The sequence below is a fragment of the Leptonotus elevatus genome, chromosome 11 (assembly GCF_054856555.1).
Source record: "Leptonotus elevatus isolate MCC_2025b chromosome 11, RoL_Lele_1.0, whole genome shotgun sequence".
Classification (NCBI taxonomy): domain Eukaryota; kingdom Metazoa; phylum Chordata; class Actinopteri; order Syngnathiformes; family Syngnathidae; genus Leptonotus; species Leptonotus elevatus.
Genome location: NC_141249.1, coordinates 16125529 through 16152615, shown reverse-complemented (window position 1 = coordinate 16152615; position 27087 = coordinate 16125529). Strand labels below are relative to the sequence as shown.

The 27087-nt window shown below is 40.2% G+C and overlaps 1 protein-coding gene across 4 annotated transcripts in view; it reads right to left on the bottom strand.

Moving 5' to 3' along the window:
* tle2b (TLE family member 2, transcriptional corepressor b) overlaps positions 1–27087 on the bottom strand; it is a 67899-nt gene that overhangs the window by 21951 nt on the left and 18861 nt on the right. For all 4 annotated transcript variants that reach the window (XM_086089713.1, XM_086089717.1, XM_086089716.1 and 1 more), the window contains exons 4-5: positions 25326–25370; positions 3655–3717 (exon numbers count right to left, since the gene is read on the bottom strand). In XM_086089713.1, the coding sequence (XP_085945839.1) occupies positions 3655–3717; positions 25326–25370 (108 nt within the window). The remainder of the gene's footprint in view (positions 1–3654; positions 3718–25325; positions 25371–27087) is intronic.

Here is a 27087-nt window from a genome sequence, read left to right as displayed (position 1 = left end):
GCTGCAGTCCATTGTGATCCCTAATGACTAGTTAATGAGGCTTGGCCTTGTTAAAAGACATTCCACTTATTTAAAGAATGAGATGAAAGTACAGATTTAATTGTGTAGCTTAAAAAAAAAAAATCTAACCTAAATTCTAGCATATGCGCCCAATTTTCATTTTTTCTAAAATCTTTGAAGAAGTACAAGAATGTTCAAAAGTTTGGGGTTACCCAGAAAATGTCAAAACAATAGTTTAAAAGCGTGGGATTTTTTTTGCCCTTCTTTAAAAAAATATATATTAACAATGTCGAGACGGGATTTCTGAAAAAATATTGAGGGAAAAAAATAATTTAAGTAAGGATGTAGCAGTAGAGAAGGAGGGCTACAAGTACAAATCTGTGCCAATAAATCTGTACAGGCAAAAAATTAAAATTAAAAAATTAATAAAAATAAATAAATAAAAAGCTCCGATACTATGGCACTGATACTTCAAGGTAAATATGGACGGACGTTAAAACTTCGCCTGCAAATGATGCTCTGTAAAATGGATGAATTTGGCCTAAGCGGTGATGGAGGCCTCCGACACGGCAAGCAAATTTCAAAAGCACAATTGCCAGCGCTATTTCGAAGCACTGTTAATTTATCTTTTTTTTTTTTTGACTGTTTTTGTGATTATTTTAATGTTCTCATGGCGGGAGAAAAACATCACTTTTATTTAAAAATAAAGATATTTCTAAGCAACCTCAAACATTTTAACAGATATGCCTGGTGTGCCGGTGTCCTTTGGGATCGATATGGTGCTATCCAATTATTATTTTCCTCTATTTCGCCCCGAGAGACCGACTCACAATTTAGAAGGAGCAGCCCATTCATCCATTTACAATAGAGTGCAAACTGAACCAATAAACATCAGAGGTAGAGCTACGTGGTAGCCAAAGGTGGTCAGGAATCGGGCTGGGCCGGCGGGCCTAAGCCAAAATGCCAGGGTTGATTATTTGTGTCAGTCCAGTAGGTGCCAAAAAATCGATTCTCATAAGAATCGCGATTCTCATTTAGTACGATTCAGAATCAATTTTAAATGTCCCAAAATCGATAAAAAAAATAATAATTGCCTTTGTCTGTGTGTGCCTTTATTTGGAGCGCTGTTCATGTTGTACCCGATTTGGCCACTTAAAGGCAGTGTGGTTTCACGCGGTCTAATACACTGTCAAGTTGTAGCCACATTAGAGAGCAGAAGGAAAAAGTCACAATCAAGTTATTCCAATCAAAGTTGGTTTTTTTTGCAGTGTGGAGCGAGTAGCGCTGCAATTAGCATTAGCAAGTCAGACTGGAATAGATCATTACAATTCCTTGCACATCTATACATTGAAGCAGAAACCATTGGCAATCAAATCATTTTGAATCAAAAATCGCTCTTAATTGAAAATCGAATCGCAGAACCAAAAATCGGAATCGAATCGACTCGTGAGACATTCAAAAGATTCCCACCCCTACAGTCCAGTACTGTTTGAAAGTGTTATGTATCAATCAGTACTATATTGTTGAGTTAACTCGTATTGGTCTGATAAAAAGTGCCATACACTTTCAATCGGCAAAAAAGAAAGAAAAAAAAAAGTCCTTAACAAGGGCAGAGGGTTCACATTTGCACCCATATAATTCATCATAGCGGAACGTTTTTGTTTCCGAAGTCAAAGCTGAAAGAAGCGGAATCCGTCTCTGATTTCACCGCGGCTTTGAGGCGGTTGCCAGCCACCTGTAGTTTTGGATGCCACGAGCCTCCAGAGATCGCTTCGTGCGTGGACCGCGCTCTGAACTTGCGGTCTGAACCCCATCCCATCTTTTCCAGGGCCAAAAATACAACAAGAGTTTTCCAAACACCGTCAATCACAGCGGGAGAAGTGTTTTCCTTTCTCCGCGAAGGGCAGGAAAGGAGACATTTCCCTTGTCGTCGTTTTTTTTTCTCTTCTTCTTCTTCTAACATCCTCTCAGCCTGGATTGCCAAGAGCATCCAAAGTTAATGTCGCACCGGGGAGCAAGCGCGAGGGTACACGGCGCAAGTCACTCTAGCGTTGTTAAAGGTTGCAGACCTGCTCTAATTGCACACGAGCATGTGAAGAAGCCACAGCTGAAGTGGAAATAGCTTTTCACGCTAGGCAGAGCGCAAATGCGGAAGCCGAGCAGGTGATATACGCCGCTACCGGCTCGTGCTGGTTTTAGGCCTAAATCCTCACAAAGCCCCGCGCCATGTTCTGCAAAGAAAACTCCATGCACTTAAAGGAGGCCAAGGGGAAAAGGTGTTGAACAAGTTGGAGAACGTACAAGTACGTAATAAGCCAGGACTAAAGATTGGCCCGCTATGCACTTGACCTTTCTTCAATCTTCTCTCAGCTGCAGTTACAGGAAGAGAAATATTTAATTCGCTTGTCGTTCGCTACAGACCTAATTTGAAGGTCAACTGACTACTACAGATTCGGAGGGGGCGGGGGGACCACAAGGACAAAAAAAGCATTTGGAATGGACTGATTTTAAAACATAGTAGGGTTTAAGCAATTCAAATCAATTTGTTGAATTTCCTCATCACTTGCCGTCACTTACGGACGTTCGCCGATATAAACAAAGGCGGACATAAAATCTCATATTCAATCATGAAATGCTGTATTGCGCTGGCAAGTTCCTATTTTTGAGTGTGCGCACATCTCATCTCATCTCATCTCATCTCATCTCATCTCATCTCATCTCATCTCATCTCATCTCTCCCCCTCCTCCCGCCGCGTACGAGCGATGGCCGTGCTCGTGGCAAGACACGCCAGGCAATCTCCATGGAAACAAAGATTGTCATTATGAAAAAGTTGGACAGTGGTGAGAAGATGGTTACTGTTCCACCTCAGCAGTCTCCACCTCTTCTTCCTCCTTCTCCATCTATGTAAGCGTATTAATTTTCTTTTTATTATGGTATATTGTACTGCATAAAAAATATATATTTTAACATTTTATTTAACAGTATTTACTGTATATAATTATTATCTATTTATTGTTAATTTAATAAAATTTAATTTTCAAGTAAAATTAAAGTTTTCTTGACTTACAAACTTCCTCTCGGAATCCATTGTGTTCGTAAATTGAGGACTTCCTATAATTTATTTATTTTCAGAAAGTTGTGAAGCAACATGTGGCACTGGCTCATTATCAAATGTCGTTCTAATCAAAAACATGTAAACAAACAAAAAAATCGAATGTTATTTTGGCAGGCCTGCAACGGATTAGTTGCATTTCCATTCATTTCAATGGGAAAGGACGATTTGAGTCACAGAGTGAACAATTTTTGAAAACTAGTAGAATTCTGTTTTTTTCTCTCCAAGCAATACATTCATCTGTATTACAATAAACAATATGAGATTTATTATATGTAAATGATTTGGCCTTGTAGGCCAGTGTCCCCCCCCCCCCCTCTCCCAAACTACATTGCATTCTACTACAATGTGATGTCAATTTGAACCTGATTAGTTGTTAAATGTTAGCTGAACGTCAACAAAGAAACTGCTTGACATTGGCATTTGTTCCAACAATACCGAGAAGCTTTGTCACAACACAAATTCCGTACTTTGGGTGCTTTGTTTATCTACCGAATGCAGGTAAGACGTGCATACGTTGTCTGGCGAGGATCGCACTCACCTCTTGAGAGAGGAAAGGGATGATCTGAGCGCAGATGGCACTGAGACGCTTCACAATCTCCGCCTGTGATGGGAGGAAATAGAGAGAGAGAGAGAGAGAGAGTGGGTGAGCGAGCGAGCGAGAGAGAGAGAGGCTACTCCATCACGTTGCATATGGCAAAGTGCACAATGAACACAGAGCATATGATCCGCATTTACAGCACATTAAGCCTTCGCTGCATCAAAGGAGCACACTTCTAATGAGGTTGTGTCGAAGGAAGAACGTGCACGCCGGAACAAACGCAGCCTGAGAGCAACATCACTCTGTTTTGGTCTCCATACTCGTGCGCCGCTACGGTGCATCGACTTCACTCAAATTACGCTCAGTCTTGGCGCCTTATCCAATGACTGGACACTTCATTAGGTACACCTGCACTGTAAAGCAAGGGGGGGGGGGCTAAGTAAGGCAAAGTATACTTCAAGCCGGCACACCACCAGTCATGTACGTGTTGTTGTTGCATTAAGATAATTCAATTGTATTTATTTATTGTTTTACATTTTTGCATTCATCTTGTTGTTTAGTTGAATTATTGTAAATTAAAAACATATATATATTTATATTTAATATTAAATAATATAAAAAAATATTATTGTTAAAATAATTTATTTATTATTATTATTATTATATATTTATCATTTTTTATATTATTATTATTATATAGCATTAATATTATTTAATAATAATAAACAGATAACAACAAATAAATGTATCATTTTGATTAATTAAATAAGTGCTTAATTAAATTCATTTTAGATTTTAAAAAGGCAATAAATTGTCTTAAGCAATTTTACCAAGGCTGAACTTTTTGACCAGAATTCCAAAAGGTAAGTTTGGCACAATGGTCATCATCAAAAGGAGCTGGAGTCTTAGTCAAGGTGGAGGGAATTATGAACGGTTCCAAATTGCAGTCAGTGCGAGTGGTAGGAAAAGCCTACTAGAACATCTGAAACTATATGTGGTTAATTATAGGCACTTTAAATTGTGGGAGCTGTGTGATGACTCACATTAAACATGCGTTTGACTGTGACTGGTTAATTGTGACCACAGCCACATCCCCCAAAATAAAAGGGTGTGCACACTTACGCAACTACATTATTTTAGGTGGGGGTTTTTCCCCCTTCATTTATGGTTTAAAAAATAATAATAATATATATATATGTACATTTGAATTGTAGAGACTATACAGTCGGTGACATTAATGGTGGAAAACGTTTTGAAATTGACACCACAAAAACCTGGCATTTGAACGGGGGGGTGTAGACTTATGCAGGTTTCCCGAATCAAATGCCTGCCACCTGGCTATCAGTAGACTACAATCTACCTATGAAAGCATGCACTGCGTTGGCCCAAAAACATTTGAACATTGCGTTTGTGCACACACACACCAACCTCGTTAGCATCCAGCCGCGCGCACACACGCGCACGCACACAAAGCCTGCGCTGTGTGTCTAATTCTATCTGTCTGAGTGCCCTCAGCCTCATTTTGTTCCCTTCCTCACTCAGCCGTTCCCTCTTTTCCTACAACAGCTCTCACACCGAGCCATTATGACGCCATTCAGCCTCCCTCTTCCTCACTGCTCCCCCCCTCCCTCGCCTGCCGCTGCCTATGTTTCCCTCGTCTCTCTCTCCCCTCCCCTTTTGCCGCTCTTCTTTTTCATTCCTCCATTATCGGCCTCTCTCTTCATTACTTTGTCGCTTTTATTGTCTCGATCCGTCGACTTCCCGCCACTGGGGGGGTGACGAGCGGAGGAGCGCAGGACATGAAAGGGTGGTGATAAAGAGCAGCGAGCTGAGGTTGGAAACAAATCCTCGCCACGCAAACACGCTCATCTGGATGATGAGCCGGCCTGTCAGTCACAGCCGGCGCAATCGCCGCCGCCATCGCACGCAGTTGCAAGGACGCGGCCTAATTACATCATACATTTTTTTAGCCTGTTTGTGTGTGTGGAGTCCTGATAGGGATTCATGCATGAGTAAATGCAATATTTAGCAACCTTTCACCAGAATGAACACGCCTGCAAAAAGACGAGCACACTCGCCTGGTGGTTAACACGTCTGTCTCACAATTCTGAGGTTCTGGGTTTGAATCTTGGCTTCAGCTCTTCTCTATGTGGAGTTTGCGAGATCTCCCCATGTTGTCTGGTTTCCTCCCACATTCCAGAGTTAGATTTAAAGACAAGTCTAGACCATCCAACGCTTGTCGAAAACGGGGGCCTGTGATTGGCCGGCGACGAGTCCAGCGTGGTCGGTCTTTCGCCGACGTCTCGAGCTCGCCCAAACGAGAACAAACGCGACATTCCTAATCAGGATTTGGCTAAAAAAAATGGGATAGCAGCCAAAACACCAAACACGGCGGCACGTGATTTTAACCTGCAATGTGTCATTGTGCGGCGGCGTCGCATCATCAAACACTAAAAGAAATGGATCACGTCAGGGCGGATCCACGCTTGATGTGTGAAGAAGCGTTCGGAGATGTGAAAATTTAACTGTCGGATCGCCTCTTTGTGCTTTTTGAGGCAACTCCTTTGGTCTGTTCTGACTACACGACGGCAGGAAATGAACCAAGGCACGAGGGACTCGCTGGCTTGCGAGAATGCGAGTGTGTACGGTCCACATAGTTTTGCTCTTGATAATCATCTGAACAGAGGCTAACAAAGAGTGCGTGTGTTGGAATCAACAACATCTGTGAACGAGCAAGCCTTCTGCGATTTGGCAAACGCGCTCGTAATCTGGAAACAATTCAATCAGCCACTTGCCAAACTTTGATTGAAGACACAGTAATGGGGCTGGAGCGACGTCATGCTAGCAACTGTGAAGACTTTAGCGTTGGCAAAGTCAAGGCGGTTTTGTTGATACACAGCATTAAATACACTGAGGAATTTTTATGAACTTTACTTAAAAATAGAAGTCATCTTAAGTAAAAATGGAAAACTGATTGATTGTTGAGGGGATACTTATTTGCAGTTTGGTCCCATTCCATAAACATGCCGTACATATTGTCAACATTGAATTGAAATTTATATATTTTACAGAAAAAACTTTGATACAAAGAGACAGCGAAATAGCAGTGTAATGACATTTATAAAACATTTAAAGAAAATCCCGATAACTGACTGGCCGAATAATTACAAAAATGTAGAATAAATTTAAAAAAAAAACTCCCTACAACAATAAAGTGAATTACAGGAAGAACTGTTAACTTACAATAATTTGTCCTTTAGTATTTGCAACAGACATTACAGCAGCGATAAAAATCCTCAAAAATTGGCAGATTTTTTTTTTCCAGATTTTTTTGGGGGGTGGAGGTATGTTGTAATGCTTAAATGAGTTTAAAAAAAAAAGGCCAATTTCTGGACAATTAAAAAAAAAAATTCAGTCAGGCTATACTCGCCAGTTCCTTAATTTCTGTCAAACCAAAACCACGAATACACAAGATTTTTGTTCAAGACAATGAGAAAATAAAACACGGCAATATCGTGTTATTAAAAGTGCCACAATATCGTCGTCGTTATGTCACGATATTAAAAGCAGCACATCCGTTAAAAAGGCGAGGTTGTATTCCATTTGTGCAGTTCTAGCACCCTCTGGTGGTTAGATCATTAATGCAGTTTGATTTTGAACAGGAATGTTTTGGCCCCTTTGGTGGTTATCATTCCTATAAATCAGTCATATCAGCAAATATTTTTCAATTTCTTCATAAAAAAAAAACCCATTACTCTAAAAACAATATACGTTTTTTTTATTTTTTTTTATTTTTTATTTTACAATATCAGGACTTTTTTCACATTACCGTGGGCTTTTTTTTTTTTAATATCGCCAACCTTCCCACAATATTGTGATAATTATCGTACCGTGAGGTTCATATCGTGATATTTATCATATCGCCATGTTTGGATATCGTTACATCCCATGCACTACAGCACCATACAAGTCAAAAAGCTATCTAACGTTATAATAGAGACAATAATAGCAGCAACAGATAGAAAAAAACGTTTTTTTGTTTTTTTTTGGTCAGGGTTGGGTATGAATATTGGAGGAGCAGTGCCGGAGTGAAAGCTGCCAAAAACCCAGCGGGGCTTTGCACTATAATAAAAGTGGGCTCGTCTGCAAGCGAGTGTGCACCAAGCCAGGTGTCACAAACATGCAGCGAGATGCCCATCCGCGGGCATGCCAAAGCACAGCCACCAGGGAGTGCTGGCGCAGGCTGGACGGATGGAGGGATGAGCGGATGGAGGTAGGAACAGATACAAAGAAGAGAAAGACAGGGGGGGGGGGGTCGATAAACACCTGAGGGCAGATAAGCTGCCAACCGCAGAGAGAGAGAGACAAGCCAGAAGTCCATTTGAGATTTTCAGAAAGTGAGAAAACAATAAGTTACAGCAGCTTTTCATTCAACAATGTCCTTTGTGTTAAGAACATATAGGAAGGAAATAAGATGGTGAGGCCAAAAAGCAAGATTTAGCTTCACGACAAGGACACGCTGTTCTTGAGGCTGTGGTACATTTTTGCGTGTCACAGCCTGAAACGCACACAATGACTGACAGGTGGACGGACGGCACGCTCACACTTGTTATCTTGTTTGCTCACTGATATAATGATCACCGCACCCAGAACGTCTTGATATGATCAGTGTCTTGATAATGCGGAACAATACAGCCTCGACTGTGTGCAAAGGTAACACACACACATACTTGTACTTAAATAATTGTGAGGACATCCATAGACATAATGCATTTCCGAGCCCCTTCCCCGAACCCCAACCATCAAAAATTATTGCCTACCCTCATTCCTTACCCTAAGCTCAACCATAACCCAATTCAAACCTAAACTCTAAAACCAAGTTTTGACCCTCAAAAAGAGGTCTTGAGTTGTGAGGACCGGCCAAAATGTCCTCGCTTCACAAAAACGTCCTCAATCTGTTGGTTGGTTTTGGTCCTCACAATGTAGTATGTACAAGTAAACACGCACGCACGCACGCACGAACACACACACACACGTGTAGTTGTGGAAAAGAACAGTAATGGTGTGAAATGACTCATCAACATTAAGAATGCAAACTTATTCACAACAGCAGCAATGCAAATTTAAATAAATATATTTAAAAAAAAAAGAGCTTCCAAGTGCTTTGTGGCAACTCCTTTAAAACACAAAATGAACATCCAGTGACGTTGACTTCAGGGTTGTTTGAAATACATCAAAACACAACCTTGGCCGTACAATTTGATTGATTGTTGTGCCTTTCGCTGTCAACCTTGGTTTGGAAAAGGTAGAAAATACAATACCTTGCTCTTTTTTTTTACGTTACATATAAATTATGCAACAAATGTGAGTGTGTTGAGTTTGTTGACAAGACTGCAGAAATTCAGTACAGACTCTTAATTGTCATTTCAACATGCGGTGAAACCTCCTACGTTGAACACATCTGTTCCGTAATGGTGGCTGGCTTCCAACTTGTTCTAAATTCAAAACTATTTTCACATGATGGGATTTGAATGAGCCTATCGCAGAGGATTTCGTGCTAAAGGTGGACTGCACCCCAGATAAGTACATTTTGTTGTTTTTGTTGTATTTCTAAGCAGCTGCGAGAGTCAGCATGTCTACGCTATGGCTAACATGCTAACTAGCATGGCTAGCATCAGTTAGTTTCCACTCTGACGGTACTTCACAAAGCGGAGAAGAGCAGAAATAAGTAATTTTACTGTTATATTACACTTTGATTTGATTTTAAAAAGCTAAATTTTGGGGGATTTTTTAAGCTAAAATTGTTGCCATCAAAAAACCTACGGAAGATGGTGAAGGCAATTTAATGTTATCCATTTGTCTGAGATGCCTCCTTCTCATTGCAACTCATTTGGGGGAATTCCTCACATTACAAACCCTGGAATTTACCCAAAATGGCTGCTTTAAAGCAAAATGGCTGACTTTCTGTTGAATATGATATACCTGTCCAAACTGGTGTCACATTAAGCTAATTTTTTCTCTTTCCCTCTTAAGTGGGGTTTGGAGGGGGGGGGGGTACCTCTTAAATACACTCGGGACATTTTCAGACCTACACACACTTGCCAATAATAAGCGCTAAATATATCATGAGAAGAATTAAAAACACAACAGAAGGCTCAATTCTAAATGTACACCACTTTCGGCGTGTCCCACCGTAATTCCGATTGTCTGTTTGTCAATTTCCTTAAGCATACTCGATTTTCCCACACTGGTCACCGTGCTATTATGCTTTGTTTGAAAGGTCGTGCACAGCCGCAGATTGCCATGGTTTTGTCAAACAAGTCTCTTTTCGCACCCGCACCGGGTCCAGTGCGCCAGAATCACCCCAAGAAATGAAAAATCTCCCCGGAGCTTACTTTGCTATCTTCCGCGCTTCCCCTGATTTCTTTCTGCCCACGTAATGAAAACCCAGAGTGCAATTTTTACACATGCCTGTCAGCTTTACAATGGCTGTCAAAATGGATTCTCGGAAAAGTTGGACAGCTGGAAAGAAAAGTAAGACGGGTGGGAAGGAAAGATACACTCGTGAGTCTAGTTTAAAACGTAAACAACAGCTGCATAGAATGACGTATGAATAGTTTATGGTGACAAGGATAAAAGGTAAGACGTCTTAGTGGATGCGTTTAGTGAAGAAAAATACTTAACGTTTTTTTTAAAGTACAATCTTCTTTATTAGCAACGGCCCTTCAGAACAAAATCAAAAACTGCCGACCTGGTCCTCTCTCTCATCTCCCTGCTCTTTTTGTATCCTTCTCAGCATGTCTACTTGCATTTCTTGAGCGCCACAACTTCCTCTGTGCATTCAAGAAGAAATGTCGAGGTGCCCCTGTGCTCATCAAAAAAACATTCCGTCTCCAGTTTTCCTTGAAATCGTCTGTCTTTTTTTTGAAAAAGACATGACGAGGACTGGGTGACAGGATATCCTTTCCTTCCACTTGGTGTCACTTCAGAATTATGTTTTTGCCGAAAACTGTCATGAGCTTGAGTTATGGCAGCCCATAAGTGATGTAAAAAAAAAAAGAAAAGAAAAGAAAAAAAGGGGTGTCAGGCGATGCGTGACGTCAATAGTTAACTCACGATTAATTGCAAAACTTTAGATCTGTTCTAAATGTACAACAAAATGTACAATGATTTTTCTTTTCTAAGTTTTCATATTCTTGTTAACATAAAATTGAAAACATAGAAATATGGCTGCTTCTTATAGTCATTGATACAGTAATCTCAAAATAATTCATAAAATGAAGTTAAAATTAAGAAGATGTACTGTACTGTAAAAAACGAGTGATATTGATTTGTGTTGAGGTCATTTTTCTGCCACGAGATGGCATCATTGCATTTGTAAGACCTTGGTGACAGCTCGGTGCGTTTTTTCCTTTCATATTAAGAGCTATATAATCTTTAACATGAAGTATTTTGTGAAATTCTGCACATTTTAAAAATGGTAAAATACAACTTGACCCCAGCCTCTACAAAAATATGCATTATTTTTAAATGTATTACTGCTAAATGTTGACGTGGACGTGGAATTCCTCCAGTACAGCCTTTCCAAGTAAGGGGCATTCATGAAAAAATGAATGACGTTAAAGGAACTTTAAATTAACTCAAAACGGACACACTAATTTTGACACCCCTAACAAAAACACAAGTCAACAACACGCGGGGGCCATTTGCTGCGAGTTTGAAACCTGATTGATTAAGAGTGATGTTTCCTCCCCTGAAAACACTTGCCAAACGTTTGGAGCCAACTGTGTGGTCAATAATCTTGTGTTTTTGTTGTTCCGATTATATTTCGTTTTTTGTGGCTCAGCTGAGACGAATGGTGACCGCCGGAGCACGGTGGGACGGCGGCCGCAGGACGTGCACCCACTGAGACACCCACAGCGTATGGAGATATAATGTGAGTGCACTTTTAAGGCCTTAAGAACGCACACCTGTCACCTGCTAAGTTAAAAATAGTTAAACATCCGCATATTTGTGTGTATCCCGCTTGAATGAACTCAAAGCAGTCGCATATTGCCGGAAGCAGAAATGCAGAACAAGTCAGATAAAGAGAAGAGCCATTCGAAGGTGTCACTCCGGGGGGACTTCCTGTGAAAGATCAGCTTTGTGTTTGGCCTTCCACTATGACAGCGCTTGCATTCATCTTGCCAATAAAGCTCGCAAAGTGAACGTGATTAGCGTCCTGTGCCAGCGACTCGGTGCCCGGTGGGCTTCGGCCCCCGCCACCAACGACAGCCCGTCCACTCGCTCAACGTGCACGGGAAGGAAAGGTGAGCGTTTCATCCCACTCGCTGACTGAAAAATCTCGTCTATTTCTGCCACAAGCTGCTCTCCTCCTTGTGATCGACTGCCGCAGCTAACACTGTTGACCCTGCAGGAGCCGAGGCTTGTTGTAGACGGCTACCTTTTACTCGCACTGGAAGAGGGGGGGGCTATCAAATAAATGCCAGAAAATGTCAAATCAATCTGAGGAATTGAATTCAAAATCGTGTGTGAATAGATGGGAGTGTGTAGGAATAAAAATCTTTCGAGGACCATGTAGAGTCCGCATTTACCGATGACACGCCTACAAATATGTGATGGTTGCCTGCCTATTATCAACATGATATCCTCAAGACATTCTCAAATCTCCAAAACTCCAAAATAAGAACAAGAGGATTAACTGACTGTTTTTAACTGGGCAGCACGGTGCCCTAGTGGTTAGCTATATCTGCCTCACAGTTCTAAGGTCTGGGGTCTTGGTTCGGGTTGTTGTTTCTCTCGTATGCATTCAGGACGCTAAATTGTCAATGGAGCGTGAATGTGAGAATGAATGATTCTGTATGTGTATTTCTGCTTACGAAATGCTCATGACTCGCCGATTGACATTGGAGCAGCCTGGCAAAAGGTTTTGAAGAAAGTTCAGCGCCAGTTTGAAAAGCTTTATGGCCATTACGCCGCTCTCATGCAATGTAGAATTTACACCATCCATAGCCAGTTTCTCAAGCAAAGATCTGATCCACTGATGAGAACACTGAACTCCTAGAGCAGGCGTTCGCGCAAAGCTATAGGGAAAGTCTATCCAGACGGCTGCACTGGAACTTCGCATCGATGAAAGGTTGTTTGAGCAAAAGATTTGGAGAACTATAAAACTTTTTTTTTTAATCAAAACTCAATTATGCAACAATGTTAATTGGTGAGCCATTGGCAAAGGAATGATATGCTTTGAAAAACTACAAAACCTAAGATGCACTGTATGTGCTAAGCTAATTGGAGGGGAAAGTTGTAGCTAAATTGGAAATTATTATTAATATTATTTCAACAATATTAATTCATTCAGTGCCATTGACGGCTATTGACGTCAAAAATGTATTGGAACTATTTCTATTAGTTTAACATTTTTCCATTTTTGTTAGCAAAAGTATTAAAACCTAGAAAAAAAATATTGTACATTTAGAACAGATACAACATTTATGATTAATCGTGAGTTAACTATTAGTCATGCGATTAATTACAATTAAAAAATGTAATCGCCTGACGTGATTTATAAAAAGAAAAGATTAATAAAAATTTGTAGCGTCAAGCTTTTTTTAATCGTAATTAATTGCATGACTTCACGAGTTAATCACAAATTTTATATCTGTTCTAAATGAACAATAACAAAATTATAGGTTTTCATACACTTGGGAAAAAAATGTTTAACTAATCGAAATAGTTCAAATGAATTTTTGACGTCTATAACCGTCAATGGCAGTGAACGAGTTAAACTGCAAGCAAATTGTTTGCTATTCACGACATCAGCACTGTTTTTGCATTCGATGGGCATACATGTAATTACAGCATTTTTTTCCTTTTCCCGTGTATGTAAAAAACATGGAAAAAAACACAAGGCCCTTTTCATGAGCTTGTTGTGTAAATATCCCCTAAACTGTTGCGAGAATGCTGTCTTTACAAACTGACAGTGAATCTTATCTAACCCCCCTGCTTGCAAACCGGACCACATTGGCCCTGTGTGAATAGCGAAAGGTCAATATTTGTAGCCAGCGACGCTCTAATCAGACACTGATTGCTGTTTGAGGCTCACAGCAGTTCAATGACATCAGCTCCTTCTTCCTTTCTTTCCCTCTCATCCTTCCATTCCTTTGCTTCTTTTTAAGTCTCTCTCTCTCTCTCTTTGCCTCTCTCGCTCTGTTTTCCCTCCGTACACTTGGACTTGCTCCTTACTCTCGCTCCCTGCCCTCTTTCTTGTCCCCCCCCCAGCCTCGTTTTACCCTCTCTTCTCTCCTCTGGGCAGCGTGCCAGCTCGTCTTCCCTGGCATGACGCCAGCCTCTCATCCTCATCCTCATCCTCATCACCCTCCCCTTGCCTCTGATTGATGGCCCTGCTGTTATGGCGGGAGAAGAAGGGAAATAGGGAAGAAGAAAAAAAAAAAACTCGAGCGCCAAAACACACACACACCAAAGCACTAACTATCTCTCACACACACACACAGCACGTATAAATACAGCTAAACACACAAAACGAGGCGCACGCACACACACACACAGACGAGAAGGGCGCGCACAGAAAAGCAATCCAAACAGAGCAGAGAAGTGCACACATACAGTACAAAGAGCTGTGTGCAGAGCAAGCAAAGCCTCCCAGCATGAAAGCCGCAAACGCGCACACACACAGACACGCGCACACGCACACACACACATCCTGCTCACACACGTACACAGAAAGACAAGGGTTCATAGCAGAACTGCGACAAGACAGACAGGAGAAAGAACAGAGGCCCCGGAATTGAACCCTGTGGAACACCATACGTTCCGTTTTACATGATATATTTGATAGATTGTTTGCTCGACAGAGTTATTATGAAGTGATTAGAATAATGAAGAAATCACACGACATACCATCACAAAGAGTCACAAGTCGACTACTGAGCACACCAAATTTACTGCAGCGCAGATAGGCCAAGCAATGTAGCATGATCACCTGTAGCCAGTGTTGGGAATGTTACTTTTTTGAGCAAGTAACGACTAAGCAATTTGTCATTACTTGCTCAAAAAAGTAACCCATTGAATTACTTCATAATAAAAGTAACTCATTATCAGGCAAAGTAACGATTTTCTTTAAAAAAAAGTCTTATATCAATTTTTATTATTATTATTATTATTATTATTATTATACAAGGAATTCAAATGATGTCCAGGCTAGATAGGGTGTTTTTTAGTTTGATTACTCCATTTATGAAGAAAGTTATCCCAACCCCATTAGTTTAAACGTCATTATTCCCAACACAATATGACTGGATAGCCGATAGGCCAAGACTTTTGAAGCCGCGAGGCCGCCATATTGCTCCTCCCAAGAAACGTTTCTCGGCTTACGATCCTATACATTTACAGTATCGAAACTGGAGAAGACAGAGGAGGAAACTTGTATTTTAACTGTAATTCAACAAAAGATGCCTCTGCCAAATCTAATATTGAGGTCTAAGGAACTGAGCGATAAAAGAAAAAGGGGGGTCTTCAAAGCCCCCACCGCAGTCTACGTCAGCTGTATATGTCTAATCCGTACGTATACCGTATAGTTTATACAGTGGTCTGCTCGCGAGACAGGAGGAGCAAAATGGCCGCCCTGTCTGCTTCAACAGCTTTTGCACGGGCGTGTATGGGTTATCCAGTCATAGATTCAGATCAGTGACCGAAACCCCTGGGGTTTGATCGAACCCACGTTAAGAACCACTGACCTAGCAGTTACCACGTCTTGTCGTTCTAAGTTTGAATATCAGTTCCATATTTCTTTGATAGGCTCCAGTTCACAGGTCAAAGGGTTCGAAAAAGAATGGCTGGATCATCTAAAATGGCCGACATCTTTGTCTTCGGGTATGAAGGCATGTTACTAAGTGAAATTTGTGTTGGAGACTAAAAAATTTCAAAATAAAAGTGATTTGTATTTGTGCATGGAAGTACCATCAAAATGGCCGAAGAACAACAACGACGAAGAAAGAAAGCAATTTCAAGAGGGAAGCATGATATATACAAATACAATTAAAAAAAAGACACACGCATTATATTGGATGTTCCATTCGCCCATTCTTTCAACCAAAATGTCATATTTACATCATGGAAGCGGCGGAATACAGCACTGTACGTTAATTACATGGCAGTGTGTCCCCATAAGAACGATGACAATCCCACATCGAGCGTGCACGTAACGGCCGCAGCTGAAGACGCCTCTAAAAATACACACGCGTTGTACACACAGGGAATTTTTCTAGGGCATGCGAGTGTGAGACCCAAATGCTGCGGCGCTCCGGTAGCGGTTGGCGTCTAACAAGCCTCTCTCTCTCTCTCTCTCTCTCTCTCTCTCTCTCTCTCTCTCTCTCTCCGGCTGTATTATAACTCCAGCTATTAGTCATAGCCGCACGGTGCCAGCTCACCAGCTTGCACAGGCAGCCTGCATACGTCCTCCTGTAACGCAATCAAATACAATGCAGCACTTTCAATGCGTTTTTTTTTGGTGTCAGCGCTTCCGCTTCGATGACAGCCATTGTTCTGCGCTCATAATTAAGATGGATGCTTTTATGCATAGTAAGATATGTCCATATGCATATCGTACATACTATGATGGCGACTCTTCTTGCTGCTGTTCACGTCTGTATATGTTATGGAGGGAGTGCTTTGCCATAAAACGTATTTTAGCAAGCTTGCTCATGTTGCCTGGATTCTTGCTTGGTTTATATCAATGATGATTGTCTGTGATAGGGATGTTCAATACCACTTTTTTTTTTCAGAATGATACCAGTAAGAGTAATCAACTACATAAAATTTTGCCCAAAAACAATGGCAGATAATTTTTTAATTTTATTATTTATATTATCCATCCATCCATTTTCTTTACCGCTTAGTCCTCACAAGGGTCGTGGGGTGCTGGAGCCTATCCCAGCTGGCTTCGGGCAGTAGGCAGGTTAAACCCTGAACTGGTTGCCAACCAATCCAGGTCTTTATTTTATATATCATATTTATATGTAGATATTTATTTATTATATTATATATTTTATTTAATAATATAGTGTTTTCTTTAAAATTGCATGACATTAATGGCGATTTCTAGTTCCTGATCGTAAAAACGGCCACAAGGGGGTCACCGACACTGATATCGGCCGCTGTCATGAGTACGAATAGGCCTTATACCATACAATCGAAAATTAAGGGTTCGACTTTTCTGTCAAAGTAGAATTTCTAAATTGTTAAATAAATAACAATGAGATGTGCGATGTGTGTCCGTAACACAGTTCCCCTTCTTACAGTATTTTTACATGTAGCCCTCCTGTTGTGTTTGTTTCTTCACAATGTTCATTCGTATCATCCAAAAATATCACATAACACAATGCAATAAAAAAAAAAATATTAATTTTTTTTTTTAATTTATAATAATAAAAAATATAGATATATAATTTAAAAAAATACATATATATATTTTTTTAATTTTAAACTAAAATTTTAAATTTAAAAATGTAAATTTTTTAACAATTAAAAATAGAAAAAAACAACAACAAAAAACCAACAAAAAAACCAACATTTTCTCTATTTTGAGTAATTCTAATTCCCATTGAAAAAAAAGGTATACAAATGTGAAGGGGAGAAAAAAATCACAGTTTGACCACATAGCGTTGAATTGAACTAAGTTAATTTATGACAGTGATCGAATATGGTTTACAGAAGAATTACTGATCTGTAGTTACATGTTAAATTCTACAAATTAAAAGCAAATACATATTTTCTCTCTTCCTCTGACACATTCACTCGCAGGCAAACACCGACCCAAAATCTCCTCTCGCAGAGTGACAAGGCCATTATGTTAAAATGCTGGCACGACGGGAATTCCGTTTTCTCTTCAGTTAATTTCTCTCCCATCACATTTTCCCCTTCCCTTTTTCTTTCTCTCATTGCTTTTTGCTTAATTTGTCTCACCTCTAGCGGCTTCCATCCTGCTCCATCTCTCTACGCCTCATTATTCACCAATGAGCTCCCTCACGCGCACGTGTGTGTGTCAAGCAGCGACGCACACGCAATACAGACAGCGAGAGAGGAAGAGAAAATATCAAAGCCGCACACAACGAGAGCAACATGTGCAACGAGAGTCGCCGCACTCCAGCGATCAGAGCCAGTGCAAATAAACGGCACAACCGCACGCCGTCAGCTGACCGCTGCGGAGCTTACTTAACCCGCATACACACATGAGTGCTAATCTTGCTCTTTAAATACAAAAAAAAAATGAAATAAAGCAGGGCTTATCAAGCGGCTGGGCGGTGGGAGTGACACGGGGGAGTCGAGAGGAAGTGAGACCGAGGAGGAAAAAAAAAAAACGTGGAAAGCGGGGAGAGCGGGAGAAAGTCCAATCCTATTACAAAGAGACGTCTTGAGTTGAAATTGAAGGCATCTCTCGCTCCCTCCTCCTCATCCTTCCTCCTCGTCGCTCGCTCTTTCTCTCTGTCACTCCTCCCTTCCGAATCGTGATGAGGATTCAGGTCACGGCTCAAGCCAAATTCCGTACAGCACACACACACACAGCGTTGATTTTATTGTGGGGGAAAAAAAGTGCACAAGGCCGAGTGAGTTTGGACACACAAAGACACGCAGTGGCGGTGAAAGGAAAAGTGGGCGAGCAGGAAGGAAGGACAGACAGATGCTTGGTGCGTCCTCACGAGTCCGCAGAGGAAAACGGCTGGCTGCAGAGCATCCAGACTGTCCTGTCCTGTTCTGTCCTGTTCTTTGGAGCGCTCTGTGCCTTCGTGCAGCTGCTTCTGGTGCTGTACATTATATACGTTGTGTGCGTGCGGCGTATAAACATCGAGCCCCAACAACATTATGACCACTTGCGCAACGTAATGATCGACAATTAACAAGTATTGTGCTATTGTTTCGTTTTAAATGATACTGTTGTCTTGACAGCCAGCATGAGGACCAGCGTTTCGGGCTAGGATGGCTACTTGAGAGCGTCTCGTTGTTCACCATGAGTGCACTAGCATCACAAAGAGAAAAAACGCGAGGAAGGTTTTTTGATAAAAAAAAAAAAAAAAAAGTCAAAATTTAGGGTATTTGGCTGGCGTGGACACTAAAGAGTGCCTCGTTGTTGACCGTGAGTGTCCGCACAGAGAAAAATAGATGCGCAAGTCAGATTTGACACAATGGCATTGCAGTGGCACGGTCGCTTTAGAGTGGCTCGTTGTCACGGCATGAAAAAAACCCCACACAATAACACAGTGGCAACAAACTTTAACGGCCTATTTTTTAGTGGATCAAACAAGTGTTGGCCGAAGTAAGTAAGCAGAATTGATTTTGACATGTTGCAGTAGCTAAATTTGATTGACAGTTGCCCGGTGAGGTGTGGAAGCATTTGAGAGCAGAGAGAATGGCTTGATTTGTCACAATTTAGAAGCCTCATTTGACCCTCGGAAGGATAAACGGTTCCGAAAATGGTTGGACGAAGGCAATCTTTTTAAAGTTTTAAATTTGGCAGGGTTTTTAACTTTTCTCTCCGACATATTTACTGTATTTTCACCTTTCAGGGGCAAAATTATGATTTTTGGCCCAAAATGTTTTCTGAGGGGGGGAGAAAAACAATCACAATGAACAGGCCTTTGCTGAAAAGCAATAGAAATGTTAAAGGTTCAAATTCAATTTTTTCTGCTGTATGTTTATTTTTCTCGCAATCAGTGTTTTAAGTGGGCCGGAACACACAGGTACGGAGCGTCCAGGTACAGGTATGGAAGTCCTGCGCGCATCGCATCGCCATGCGCACGCTTAATCCAGATCCCGTATAGATCTGTGCTTGACGAGAGAAGCGCGCGTACGTCATTCAAGTCGGCCGCTGTAAAGGTGATGCTAGCGGCTAGCCCAATGCTAGCAGACCCGAGCGCGCGTGTACAACCAATAACTCTTGAGTTAAGAAAGTGAAATAAAAACGCTACCATGCTGTCCTGGCCCAAAGCTTTGAAAAGACCACGGACTCCGGGGCTGATACGGCACGGATGTTAAATAAAATAAAAACCTGTGCTACTCATGCTGAAGCGAGAAGTGAAGCCGGTGGCGGCCATCTTGCGTTGCCACTTTTCACGTTATTTTCTTCCTCTCCAGCGGAAACTTATTTTTTTTCCACTTTAGTAGTATAACAGTATTCCATCATTTCATCTCTTTCTACAAAATTTCATTCAGGATAACTAAGGGATTTATAAAAACCTGACCTTTAAATGACAAAAAGCAACTCAAATGTTAGATTTTTTATTCATTTGTTATCTTGTGAGGTAATTAACGGGTTAAAATTAACAATTGGCCACTCAAATCTCAGATAACAACATCAACCGTCAGGTAGGTCATCTTTTTTTTTTTTTTTAATCAGTTCTTCTGCCTTGGTGGAGGTCTACACACCACTAGGCTCCATCCTAGGTATTATCTGCGTGGTAATTGCTGCAACCAGCCAGCTGGGGGCAGCCTACTCAGTATGGGCCCCCCTTAAAGACAGCTTCTAATGACAGCAAGGAAATATCTCATTCCCTGTCTTACCACTTTTTTTTTTTCTCCATTTTTTTTTCAGGCTGCACTGCAGCAGTCTCAGAGCACTCTGGACTGGTCGATCCAGCAAAAGCCTTCCCACCTCATCCACGCATTCAGCACACTCGTCAGGGCGTGACAACAGGGCGAGTCAGTGAGCCACGCTATACTGTAGGTTTGAATTTCAAAGTCTGAGAGCGGAGAACGGGTGACGTCGGAAGAGTGGAAGGACGTACGCCGATTTTTTGTAATCCAGAGTTGAAATCGGCTGTGAAAAAGAGAAGACGAAGATAGAGCGAGCCGAGTGAGAGCGATGGGGGGGATGTTACAGCTCAATTAATGCTGGAACATGCAACGGCCGTGCTGCTCATGATGATGATGATGATGATGATGATGATGATGATGATGATGATGAGCATGAGGAAGACAGAGAGCGATAACAGGATGTTAAGAGGAAGCTGGAAGCGGCAGAAAGGGAGGAGGAGAGGAAATAAGAGTAGATAGCGTTCAATCTATTCATGATTCATTATTCCGCCGCGCAGCTCCTTGATGTCTCTCTTTGGGCCCCCTCGTTCCCGTTCCTCCACCCTCCGCTGCTTTCTTTTCCAGCTTCATCTCATTTCATCTCTTCTCAGAGGTCTTTATCAATCGCCGCTTAATCTCCATCCTTCCTGTTTGCGCTCCCCTCTTTCATCCCTTCAATTTATCTCCATCCTTTATACATTTTTTGTTCAGGATCATCTTTAGTTCCCCGGATGCGTCGGGTTTGCTTTTTTTTTTTTTTTTTTTTTTACATCTGACGTTTACATCAAAAGAAAATGGAACGAAATACAAAGACCCTTGTTCACCACGTTCATTGTTTTGAGGTTACTAATACGTCAGCTGTATTTACATTTGATCGTTTTATATACATGTGGCCGACAAGAGTACTGTAATTCTTACTTTACTGCTGCGCTAGCACGAATGAGTGATTTTTACATGAAAAAGTAAATATTGACAGAAAGTGTGGTACATTTCTAAGAAAGTTCCAAATTCAAATTTTACGAGACAAACGTTTTTATTTGTGAGAATTCAATAAATTTTTGGGAGGGGAAAAAAAGATGTATCTTTCGACAACAAAGGCAGAATGTTACATTAAAAAAATGGTAAGCTTTTTAAAACAAAGTCAGAATCTTACAATATTGTATAATTGAGGAAATGATCAGGCTAAGCGGCAAGCTAACAGCAACTTCAATGCCAATTCTGGAAAGTTACGGGCCCGTAACCACGGCAATACCACAACAACATGCTAACGGTTCGAGTCTTGCGGAAAAGAAGTGTCATGTTGCCTTCAAGGCCCACCTAGACTTGGAAACCATAGAACCCGTAAACCGCATACAATGGTTGCTAAAATATACACATAAAGTTACAAAATAAATACTATGAAAAACGAAAATAAGGAAGCAGTCTTGTGAGAATAAAATGATGTTTTTCAAGAACAAAAATTGTTTGACTAGCTTTAAAAAAAGTAATTATAATCTGATGAGAATATAAATCATAGTTTTACAATAATACAGTGGTAGTTGTATGATAAAAAAAAAGGTCAGTTTAAGTCAATCTTAATGCAATGTACCTTTTTTCCCCCCTTAATTACCTCATCTTTTTACAAGAATGAAATTTATTTATTCAAAGGAGGGATTGGGATGGATCCAAATCACAACAGATAAAAAAAAAAATCTGAATAAAGTAATAATCTTGGGAGAATAAAGAGGCTATTTATTCTCAATAATCTTGCTGTTCTAAGGGGGGGGGAATATTTTAAGAATAAAGGTGGGCTTTTTATGAGAAAATAATTCTACAGCGAAAAAAGTGTGCTCTTAACAGAATAAAAATTTGTGGCGAAGGCGATTTTTTTTTTTATTGTAATTTATCGCATGACTTCACTAGTTAACTCACGATTAATCACACATTTTATATCTGTTCTAAATGTACAATAACAAAAATTCTAGGTTTTCATACTGTTAACAAAAGTGGGAAAAAATGTTAAATTAATAGAAATAGTTTTTTGACGACGAATTTTTGACGTCTATAGCCGTCAATGGCAGTGAATGAGTTAATTCATTAAGAAGGGGTCTTTTTAATATATGATTTCTGCTGTCGCATCTCCCAAATTGGAGTTGCTGCGCATGTGACAGCGAGCCTGTGCGAGCGAAAATTCCTCATTTGACGGTGATTTATTTTGAAGCAGTAATATTCCTCAAAACAGCGACCGCATGCTGTTTCCTTTCAGCTGCGGTGCTTTTCGGAGGTTTATTTTCAATTCACAAACACACAAATCAATGCCAGATTTAAAAAAAGAAAAGAAAAAAAAAAAGGTCATAACTTACTCCACTTGGCAACAAGAAGAACACAATACAGCATGTGACTGTTTCGGTCCCTCAAGAGTTTTTTTTTTAAAGTTTTTTATGTGGTTTTACAAACCAAAGTTACGACCTTGTTTGGTTTTCCTCTCCCGACTCCCCTTTGGAGAATCTCGTTCCCTTGCGTTTCTCTGTCAATACTCGTGTGTGTGTGGTGTCAACTTTTGGAATCGATGCGAGTCATCCATCTGTCACCGCAATTGTGCATGTGTGGTGCTTTACTAAGTGCAAAAATCCCGCCATAAAAAGTCATTAATGGCTTTCCTGTTGTCAAACTTAGCCCATGTTTCTGGCTGCAGACCACAGAGGAGCTTGATTTTGTGAGAATACGGCGCAGCATGAAGCGCTTTAAAAGCGAGAGTCAAACGGAAATAAGTCATGAACATTTTTATGGTTAACCGCTTTATGTCCGGGCACACATATAAACCAACTTTATAAAAATGACTGTGGTACTGGACTTCGTCTTGTGAATGCCGCAAAACTTACAAGATTTTCAAGATAAAAAGCTGTTGATTTTTGGGGTAGCGATAGACCAATATATATTTTTTTAGGGCCAATACGATACTAAAAGGAGGCCGATAAACAATATTTACTTTTTGCGGCCGCGCTGTTTTGTGGATTTTTTTGTGTGTGCAATTTTGCATGCATTTTTTTACAGTAATGTACCTATTTTATCAAATTTATGATGGTTTGAACATTGCTCCCAAAAGTGTATAAATAAGTTCAATTTGTAATTTTTTAAGTGTCCCAAAGACATATTTATACGTTTTTTATGCTAGAGCATTGACAAGTGTATAATATGTGTGGTGAGGAGTTTTAGAGCCTTAAAAAAATTAATATATTAAATGTAAAATATAAAGCTAACTATTTCGCGGATTTCATTTATTGCGGGTATTTTTTGGAACCTAACCCCAGCGGGAAAACGAGAGAACACTGTACTTACTCTTACTATAAAGTAAATTAAAGAAAATATTAATGTCAAAATAAAAAGAATAGAAAAGAAAAACAAACTCCAACTATTAACAGTTATTTTTGCTGTTGAGTCTTTAAGTTTTCAGATTTGCAAAATGTTGATTTTTTTTTTTTAATCTTAAACAATAGACTTAGACATTTTTGTTTTAAAATTCTAACATAAAGTGCAAAAAGCTCTAAGGGTCAGATTGTCTTAAAAAGTTACATACAATTTTAGTAAATAACTCCCTATTGTTTTTGACAGTAAACAAAGTTTTCCAAAATTTAAAAAGATATAAAATGTAAAATTTATAACATGGTTTTAAATTGATCTATTTTCGGCCATCAGATTTTTTTTTAAAAGACCGAAGCCGATATTTGTCAAAATGCTGAATATCAGCACCAATAATCGGTCTATTCTTATTCTTTGGGAACCTCAGTTCAATAACAAATCGGTTTACAAACATATTTTCGCGACAAATATTGCTTGGGCTCACTAACTAAGCTTCCTGACGTCCATGTGGAACATTTATCAATTGCGCTTTCCATTACGCATTCACACTGCGCATCACGCAAGCAAGTCTTGCTAGGGTTTTAATTTATTTATGTAAATTATCCTCCAGTAACTCTCAAGAATGTGAAACCCTGTGGTGTCCACAGAGTTATTTTCTTTTTTTTTATTAATCGTCCGATGAATCAGAATCATATTCTGCCAAGTATCATAATAGTCATCAGTCTAAAAAAAAAAATCCATATCAGTACCTCATTTTATGTACTATATTAGCTAAGTATGTTCAAAAGCGCGATAGTTGTGCCGCATTCAAGCGCTGCAAGAATTGAGACGGAAAGTCACTGTTTAGATGTCGGTGCGCTACAATTACCTTAAGTGACAAATGACACCGTGATTACGGGGTAATAGTCGCGTGTGGGAGCTCTCGTTTGACTGCATTAGAATTTCACAAACACTCTTTTTTGAACGTCAAGCATCCTGGAACGTTACGTTGGTGCAGCAGTAATCGCTACATGCAAGGTAACTTCTTGTTCATTTATGTTGAAACTAATCGTGCACTAATTACATCTGACTGTATTCGGTAAAAAAAATAAAAATAATAATAATGTGTTGGCTAATTTGCAGACCTCATTTAAATATATGGAGGCGTTGAACAAAAATCACAAAAATAACCCCTCCCGCCCACACAAAATGACAAAGTGGCTTTTGTTTGTTTGAGTGTGTAAAATAAAAACAATGACCTCCTCCCGCCTACTCTGTAAATGCACGCGCACAAACAAATACACGCATAGCGGTCGGGAGCAATGTTCCTGCTCCACGAGCAACCCAACAGTGTTAACTCATTCACTCGCAGCCATTTTCACTGAAGCAACCCCCTTCGCTCCCGGCCGGTTTACCGGATTTTGACTGATTTTGCAAGGCCCACAGAATATTGTGGGTTTTTTTCATCATTATTCACAAAATCTGTTTAGAACTGTGGGGAAATCAGCTTGTTTTCCACATGGCCCGGGTTGATCTCTTATACTCTGCTGCCACCGGCTGGCCGTTTTTGTAATAACCACCATTGCTTCAAGCATTCTTTTCTGTTCAGAGGCTGCGTCAAATCCTTCTGTATGCTCTCGCATTTAAAAACAAAAACAACAACAACGTAAAAATATGTCTTTGGGACGCTTAAAAACATTCAACATTGAACTTATTTATACATTTTTGGGGAGCAAATGAGTTAAAAAGAAAAGTTTAGACTCTCTTACCTGTTTGTGCATCTCAATGTTGAGTCCGTAGGACATTTCATAGTACTGCGAAGACAAACACAAATGACAGAAAAATGGTTTCGTTGTTTTCATTTGATTTGAATGTAATCGCTCATCTACATACTATAAGACAAACAACTACTGGTGATTGCTATTTATTACCACAATGTGGTCATTAATGCCTTTTCTTTTCAAACCTTCTCATATGATTTCCAACTTGAGTCTGGTTGCAACAGAAAATGCGTCTCCCACGCTCATCAGGACTTCGCGTGTGTCAATACCAGTCATCGTAACCGGGTTCACGCGTGCTGACTAAATGCCTCCCGCGCCGCGTGTGCGGCGTGTCGGCGCGGATCCGACGCCGTGACAAAGTCAGCCTCCGCTGCTGGATGAACAATGTGTGACTGATGAGAGTCTCTCCGTTTCCTCTCCTCTATTATTCCCGTCCTGCTACTCAGGCGGGTCATGGCGGTCTTTGGAAGCTAAAAGAGGTTTTCATTCTGTCCCATTTGCATAATGTTGAAGAAATAATATGGTCGGCCCAAAAAAGTTGAACAGTGATACCTGAAATACTCAAAAGACTTGCCAATGATGTTCCCAGTTGGCATATTTGTCGCACCCATAACCTCCAAAAATGCTCTGAGGAGGACCTCTTGTAATGTTTTAGCCTCAAAGCCAGTTCCACTTAGCAAATAAAATTTTTGGTTCATATCAACAGTGATAAGACCCAGACAAAAGTTTTGTTTGTAGCGGCCATTTTAGGGTCTTTGTCAAGGGCCCCATTTATTGACTGTACATCGATTTTGGCAACAAAGACTTTCCTTAACACTTCGCTTTTCAGCCACAGCTACATTTCCAATGTTACAATAAATATAGTTGAGTATTTTTCTTTAAAACGCAATTATATGTTCAGATATAAAAAGTCAACACACCCCTGTTCAAATGCCAAGTTTTTATGATACAAAATGAGACCAAGAAGAAATTGTTCTGCCATGAATGTAACCTCCAACTTGTAACTAAAAAATAATAATCTTTTTAAGAGAGGAAGAAGAACTAAAGAACTGAAATAATGAGGTTGCACAAGTGTGCACACCCTCTTGCTAGGACGTGGCTGTGTTCAGATATAAAAAGTCAAATTTAAACGAATGTGAAATGGGAGTCAGAAGACACCTGCTACTATCTGAAGTCCCTCTTATTAACCCCAATTGATTTCAGAAGTTCTAGTAGGCTTTTCGTGACATTTTTGTTTATCTGGCGGAAGTGTCAAAGTTTTGTGCTAATTGGCTGCTTTTCTGAACTACTCAAAATTTCAAATAACTTGTACAGGTTATAGGTCACATTAACGGTGGAACGTTTTTTTACATGATTTATCCTGGTCTCTTTTTTAATATGACAAAATCTGGCTTTTGAATATGGGTGTGTAGACTTTTTATATACTTTCCCATTCAGTTGTGAGAAGAGCAAGGGCTCATTATAGTTGCAATCCCAGAAGATAATACATAAAATTGGCTGTCAAACAGAACAAACTCTCATCTAAACTTGAGCTAGCTAGCGAGCGAGCTTTCCTTAATTTCTTTGTCCCTCTTGCCAATTATCCTTTCACTTTTTTGTTGTATACGTCTCTCGAGTCATCCTCAGGTGTTCTTAGTTTTTCAGTCGACGGCACTCTTTATCATCTCTGCCAATCTTCTGTTTCATTTGCTAACTTTGAATGCGTTCTCTCTCACCCTTGTCGAGCGCAGTTGCGTACTTAACCTTCTCT